The sequence below is a fragment of the Otolemur garnettii genome, unplaced genomic scaffold, assembly GCF_000181295.1.
Source record: "Otolemur garnettii isolate 467f Iridium unplaced genomic scaffold, OtoGar3 scaffold00268, whole genome shotgun sequence".
NCBI lineage: Eukaryota > Metazoa > Chordata > Mammalia > Primates > Galagidae > Otolemur > Otolemur garnettii.
The window spans coordinates 738,775-746,629 of NW_003852663.1; the positions used below are offsets into that span (position 1 = coordinate 738,775).

Consider the following 7,855-nt stretch of genomic DNA (forward strand, 5'->3'; position numbering starts at 1 on the left):
CTGAAGCCTAGAACTAATCACTATATTATCAATACATTAACAATAGGTAAGAACTCCAACTACAATTAACTTGGACTTATCAAAACTCATGTTCTTAGGTATGCTCAAAATCTATGATTCTTTGTTCTAGTACTTCAGTACCACCCTCAGACCTAAGTCATTTTCTTATTTCAAAATATGAATCTCAAAGGGGGCATATGAGACAAATTGCTGCTTTCAAAAAGTCTCAAGAGTTTCAAGATTTTCCAGATCACTTATTTTGGTTACCAGTGTTCTTAATTTCACTAAAGTAAACCTGACAAAATGGTAAATTCAACTGTTATTATAATTAAGTGATAGATGAGGCCAATTTCTAAACTCATCATTGAGGAGGTTTCAGTCTGACAGCTTTAAGTGGAAAAGGATTCTTGGAGTAGGAGTCCTTAATTACTCTATTTTATCCTTTACATTAAATTCCACATTGAAGCCTACTCATTGTTTTCCTTGGATGTTGTTCAGTGTCCTTAGAAACAAACTTCTGATCTCACTCAATTCCTCTTCCCCAAGAAATTGTTCTATAGAAGCAACTACTTTGTTGCCTAGAACTTGGTGTCAGCGAGAAAGCACTCTCAGTTAATTGTAGGCTATTAGTTTTTAACCTCAGAGTGTGGAAGGAAGTATCATTTGCACTTTGCCTACCTCAATAGAGCGTCATGGCCTCAGCCTAGCTTATGGCAACCTCAAACTCCTGGGCCCAAGTGATCCTCCTACCTCAGCCTCCCAGGTAGCTGGGACTACAGGGGTCTGCCAAAATATCCAGCTAAATTTTCTATTTTTAGTAGAGACAGAGTCTTCCTCTTGCTCAGGCTGGTCTCAAACTCCTGATGTCAAGTAATCCTCCCTCCTCAGCCTCTGACATTGCTAGGATTATAGGAATGAGCCACCGCTCCTGGCCAGCCCATGTTTTCTTGAGACTCATTGCTTACCACTGCCTTTATTGGTCTTACTCTTAGCGTGCATTTTGCTTAAGCACAAAGAGAGAATTTAAGGAAAGATATTGTGGTAATATCTTAAAAATGATGGAAAAGGTGAATAACCTGGCCTGATAAAAGGTGGAAACGAATACAGTTCCAGAGACCCCAAGAACAGCAATTTGTGTCACTTCATCCTTGTGCTCTGCCACTAATGTGACAGTCCTGTGTTCTCAGTCTGGATTTATCAGGTCATATTCTTTTACAAAAAGAGAACAGGACTTCTTCCCGATCTAGCTTTTTACCTAAGTCTCTAAATTAAAGCGAGGAAAAGAACATCATTTAGTGCAAAGATAGTTGTGAGAACTGTACCACTTCACTCATGCCCTGGACACACAACATAAAAGCTAAAAGCTACATAGCACAGGATGTCTAAAGAATGTTTCTGGCTCAGCGCCTATGGCTCAAGTGGCGCCAGCCACATACACCTAAGGTGGCGGGTTCAAATCCAGCCCAGGCCCACCAAATAACAATGATGGCTGCAACCAAAAAATAGCCGGGCATTGTGGCAGGTGCCTGTGGTCCCAGCTACTTGGGAGGCTGAGGCAGGAGACTCGCTTGAGCCCAGGAGTTGGAGGTTGCTGTGAGCTGTGATGCCACAGCACTCTACCCAGGGGGACAGCTTGAGGCTCTGTCTCAAAAAAAAAAAAAAGAATGTTTCAATAGTCACATTTCAGAAATAATAGAACGATACATAATTGTGACTCAATTCCTGGTGCTTATTGTTATTATTTTACTAAGTTACATCTTTCAATGAACTACTCTTTTAAGTCTCAGTCACACCTGGACTATGCTTTTGTTCTTGCACATGTGATGTGATTTAAAGCAACCCCCCCCCTTACACACCCCCACTTTTGAAAATGACATATTTGCCTATTGTATGATTTTTAGCTCACTCATTAGGTCAGACTACACAGCTCTGTAGGGGGGTATGTTTCACCTGAAAGAGATAGAAATTTCCACTGTTAATCAGAGCAAAGGAAGCCGTGGTTGGATTATCTGAATAGCTGGAATCAAGCCAAGAAATGCTGATCCATCTATCTTGCATATATGAGCTCAAATGCTAGCTCTATTTCACCCAGAAAAACATATCACTCTTTCAGGACTGACATCTTTCCAGTTTCTTTTTAGTAGGGCTTAAAAATACTCGGGTCTAGCCTTATCCAGGGTCATCTTGTTACCACAGCAACAGTATTCTTTATTAAATAATCACAGGCACAGTGTCATATGGGTTGCAATGGTCTCAGTTAATCTTAAACTGAGTATGCTCAACATTAGGCCCTAGGGTTCTATATCAATTTTCCTCTAGAAGGAGAAAAAGAAAACAGAGGCCCTCCTCTTCATTATTATCATCACCACTGATCTCTTCAGAAAAATCTTCAAGTATTATAAATTGTCAAGCTTATGGTTGTGGATGCAAGCTTTCCAAAATTCCAATTTTACTTGAAAGCTCAAATTTTCTTGTTAGTGACAAATGCTGTTAGTTGTTTTCTTTGAAGCCTCACTTCATTTATTTTTAAGAAAATGTCTGCTAAATACCCAAGTCTGAAGCACCATAATTTTCCAGTCATTCTTCAAGTAATATGATGTTCCATAAAAAAGCAGCTAATTCAGTGCACAATTCTTATGATTCTGCAAATATTTTCCTTAGACACAACCATTGTCCTAAGCTATCCTGTAAAAGTGCTTTGTGCATACTTTCTATTTCATCACACAGCATAGTAAAACGGCATGTATCCAAACATTGAGATTTAATAAAAGTTATACAGTAGAACCTCCATAGTCAACCACCTCCCTATATTGACTTAATTTTCATAGTACAGAAGGCCTAGTTCCTTATGTTGACCACCTCCGTATGTTGACCAGTCTGTTACAGTCCCCTTAGTGATCAACTTACAGAGGTCTACTGAACATTTTTTTAGTTTTTGGCCAGGGCTGGATTTGAACCTGCCACCTCTGGCAAATAGGGCTGGTGCCCTACTCCTATGAGCCAAAGGTACCGCCTGGTTTACTGAACTTTTATAAATGAGGATGTTATTAAGGATATTTTAAAATAAAACTGGATTAAAAATTTTTGTCTGTAGCTGTAAATAATGCAATCACCACTAGTATAGTTTGGGGACACTGCATTAATGTGTGCTCAGGAAACAGCAATTTTTCTTACCATTGCTTTTGCACCATCACTGTAAATGTCAACCTAGTGAAAACAGTAAATAACATGTCAGCATTGTTTTAAAAATAGTTTTGACCTTATACTTTCAGGGACCTGCAGTAGTCCAGGGACTGCATGTTGAGAACCAGCGATGTACGATATGATTCCAATGCTATGTAAAAAATCTACAGATATGTACAAAAATAAACATCTGAAAGAATTTTCACCCAAATTCAATTGTGTGAACCTTTTTGACTGATGCCACAGGCCTTTTCATATGGTAAATGTTTTGTAAAATTTATTTTTAATAGACAAAAATTGCATATATTTGGGATATGAGATACAAGTTGATGTTTATATATAGCTAATTAACATACGTATTATTTCAGATAGTTCTCACATTTTATAGTTAGAACACTTAAAATCTATTCTCAGCAATTCTCAAGTATATAATATATTGTTATGAACTGTATTCACCATGCTGTACAGTGTATTTCTTAGTTTTTAACAGTTGTATAGTATTTTACCTCATGAACATACTGTCTATTGTTTAGCCAATTTCATAATATTAGACATTTAAGTTGCTTCTGATTTTCCTTTCTTAGAAACAGTGTTGAAATGAACAACCTGGTATATTCCTATGTGTACAATTATTTCATTATTTTCTTAGGGAAAAAACCTACAAGTGGAATACTTGGCTGAAGGACAGGTAGATATTTCAAACTTCTTATGAATATTTCCAAATTGCTCTCCAGATAAGTTGTATCAGTATATAATGCCGGTCTACACCTTTTCTTTCCATTTTTTTTTTCTTTGAGAGACAGTCCCCCTCTGTTGCCCTGGGTAGAGTGCTATGGTGTTATAACTTACAGCTACCTCAAACTCTTATGCTCAAGAGCTCCTTTTGCCTCAGCCTCCCGAGTAGCTGAGACTACAGGCACCCACCACAATGCCCGGCTAATTTTTCTGTTTTTAGTAGAGATGGGGTCTCGCTCTTGCTCAGGCTAGTCTGGAACTCCTAAGCTCAAGCAATCCACCTGCCTTTGCCTCCCAGAGTGCTAGGATTACAGGGGTCAGCCCCCATACCCAGCTCCACCTTTTCAATATGATTTCCTCCCAGGGCTCCCTATTTCTATTCTTGCAACAGCCTGCCATATACTTACACAAACATTTTTGTGAGAGGGTTTGAGAAAGCAGGCTGGGTTTGGAAAATCCCTAGGACTCCCCCCATTTTCTATTTTCATTTCACAACTGTGCCAGAGAGGGAAGGAAGGTACACCTGCTCTTAAGTGAACTGGGTGTGGGGTCCCATAAAGGCCTCACCACGCCCCCTCTTCTAAAAGAAGGCTGACCCACCACACCCTTAAATCTACAGAACCAACCAGTGCTCTTATCTGAGAGTTATTCTTTCTGCCAAACTGCTTTGTCTGGTTTCAAATGGTGACTCAGTTTGGTGTTGCTGTCTCCACAGTTGCCCCTAAAAGGGAGACTTTCCCTGTCAGGACCTACATGGAGTCACACAGTTGTCTCTCTTTGTTGACCCACAACCAAATGTCAAGTGGCAGATCTTGGTCCTTTTCTTTTTTTTTTGTAAGTCTCTTATTACTATCATACCATAACAGCTCCTTTCCTCATCACCCCATTTTCGTCCCACAACTTCTCATGCTTGATTTATTCTAATTTTTTTTTTTTTTTGCAGTTTTTGGCTGGGGCTTGGTTTGAACCCACCATCTCCAGCATATGGGGCCGGCGCCCTACTCTTTTGAACCACAGGTGCCACCCGTTATTCTAACTTTTTTTTTTTTTACAGAGCCTCAAGCTGTCATCCTGGGTAGAGTGTCCTGGCATCACAGCTCACAGCAACCTCCAACTCCTGGGCTCAAGCGATTCTCCTACCTCTGCCTCCCAAGTAGCTGGGACTACAGGCGCCCGCCACAACGCCCTGCTATTTTTTGGTTGCAGCCGTCATTTTTTGGCCCAGGCTGGATTCGAACCTGCCAGTTCAGGTGTATGTGGCTGGCACCTTAGCCGCTTGAGCCAGAGGCGCCGAGCCCATTATTCTAACTTTTTAAAGAGTGTCCTTGTTTCCAGTCTCCAACCCTGGCCCCACCCCAACTCCAATACATCTTGCATATTTCTACCAAATTATTTTTCCTTTTGTGAAAGATGTCCAAGGACTCCCAAAATATGATGGGATAATGTCTCACTATTTCAGCTTGGGATCAAGTATCTTCCTCAAACTTTCCTCACCCTGAATTTTCACCTTTTTTGTTGTTGCTGTTGTTGTTGCATTTTGGCCGTGGCTGGGTTTGAACCCACCACCCTCGGTATATGGGGCCAGCACCCTACCAGCTGAGCCACAGGCGCTGCCTGAATTTCACCTTTTTCTCTCATCACTCCTTATCCCATGTTTTCTATTCTAGGACAACTGGTTTCTTTCCTATCACAGGAACAGATTTTTCATCTCCATGCTTTTCCAAAGCAGTTTTTCTTTGTTTTAAAATACTATACAACTGTTCGAAAACTAAGAGGTATACTGTACAGCATGGTAAATACAGTTGATAACAATATAACAATATATCATGTAATTGAAACATGCCTTTCCTATCACAGGAGCAGATTTTTCACCTCCATGCCTTTTCAAACCAGTTTTCCCTCCTGGAATGCCCTTCTACGCTGTCTTTCAGGCTCAGCTTAAATGTGCCCTTAAGTTTGAAGCTTTCTCAGCAAGCTCTGTTTCATTTAACCAGATAGCATATATTTGACAATGAGCACATGCCAGCATACTCTTAGTAATCCTTTTGTATTTGTGTATCTTATCTCTCCAGCTAGATTTTAAATTCAAGCACTAGAACAATTTTTTGTCAGTTGAAACATACAACTTTATTGATGATATACAAATAAAATCTTTGGTGGATAAATTCAAGTGGAAACAAATAATAGAAGAGTAGGCCATTCATGATGGACAGGTTCACTGTCAATTCACAGAGGAATCAGTAAAAATATTTCCTTCCAAGCAGCACAACTAAAGTCACAAATGTGTTTTCAGTACAAGAGGACTATTTATTTGGTATTCATAAAATGGTTCAGCTTAAAGCAGGTGACTGTCACAGATAACATCACTTTGGATGATACATTATTCAAAACTGGCAGCTGAAAGGATCCCTTTACTATATGAGCAAGGGGGAAAGTAGTAACTTTCAATTTTCAATGCCTCCAGACTGCAAAACCAAGACATTTCTTCCATTTGTTTGAAAGCACATAGCCAGTCAGAATTTGTTCACTAGTTTTATAACTTTCACTTTCACCAAGAGGTCATGGTGATTTGCTAAGGCTCGAATTTTCTTAACGCACACTCCAGATGTAGTACATAAGTAGAAAAGGGAACCTTTATTGAATTCTCTGTAGTTGAACACTTCTGCTCTGAGATTGTCATAGATGATCTCAAACAGAGTAAGAGCATTAATAAGAATTTCTGATTCCACGTAAGAATTATAGAGGGAACTAAATGATGCTGGCACTTGGGTACTGAGAAGCTTTTTGAGCATATCTGGATTTTCAGCAAAATTCGAAAGTATTTTCAATATCTCAACCTTGATTTTTCCACCTCCCTGAGATAGCAAACGGAAGAAGTTTGCAATGGAATTGACAAGCAGGTGCTGGTAGTCATTAGTAATAGTCATGTTTGTTAAAAATTTTAGTCCAACTACCTGTACTGCTGAGTTCAGGTTAGAGGCCATAATATCATCCATCACTTTGTTCATGTATATCTGAAGCCATCCCTGATTTTCATAATTCTCACTCAGGTTATTCATGGCCATTAAGGCTTTTTCCTTAATATGAGGATCAGTTTTGTTGATCATGTTTGCAATAATTGGGAGGCCTCCCAATTTGCGAATTGTCTCTTGATTACATGAATAATTGGCATTGTTGCTCAGAGTGAGTAAAGCTACCTGCTGGATGAAAGGATCATCTGATTTCTGAAGCAAGGCAAGGACTTTCCTGAGATCTCGAACACCCAGAATCTCATCAATTTCATAAGGAAAGGGGCGCTTCTGCATGGGAACAGGTCGTTTACCCCTCCCTCTACGCTGGGTCTCAGGCTCAGAGTCTGAATCTGACTCTGTGTCAGTCCATCCGGACTCCCCTTCCTCAGAGTCAGGGACTTCTGCCAGAAAGGCTTGTCCCCCATTAGCAGAGGCTGCAGCAGCAGCTGCAGCCCCATCTCCAGGGCGGAAGCCCATTCCGAGTTCATCTACTTCCACCTTGTTTTTCTTGCCCTTCCCCTTTCCCCCATTCCGGGACCTGGTTCCACCTTTGGCTCCACCTTTGGCTCCACCTTTGGGTACAGCTCCAGCTGCTGCCCCAGCCTTAGGTATAGCTCCTGTATGAGCCCCAGGGGTTGCTTTCTTGGCAGCTGCTGCTCCAGGAACTGCCACTGTCCTAGGAGACCCTGAAGTCCCAGGAGCCTCTGCAGCTCCAGTCAGTGCAGCTACCCCAGTAGGTGCTGCTAACCCAGTTGGTGCAGCTGCCACAGTAGGTACTGCTACCCCAGTCGGTGCAGCTGCCCCAGTAGGTGCAAGTACCCCAGTAGGTGCTGTTACCCTAGTAGGTGCAGGTACCCCCATAGGTGCTGCTACCCTAGTAGCTACAGGTACCCCAGTAGGTACTGCTACCCTAGTAGGTGCAGGTG

At 41.1% G+C, this 7,855-nt stretch overlaps 1 protein-coding gene across 1 annotated transcript in view; it reads right to left on the reverse strand.

Annotated features, from left to right (window-relative positions):
- Nucleotides 1-6,204: 6,204 nt before the first annotated feature.
- Nucleotides 6,205-7,855, reverse strand: part of ARMCX2 (armadillo repeat containing, X-linked 2) — a 5,190-nt gene continuing 3,539 nt past the window's right edge. The window contains exon 5 of the mRNA XM_023508732.1: nucleotides 6,205-7,788. Within this exon, the coding sequence (XP_023364500.1) occupies nucleotides 6,432-7,788 (1,357 nt within the window). The 3' untranslated portion in view covers nucleotides 6,205-6,431. The remainder of the gene's footprint in view (nucleotides 7,789-7,855) is intronic.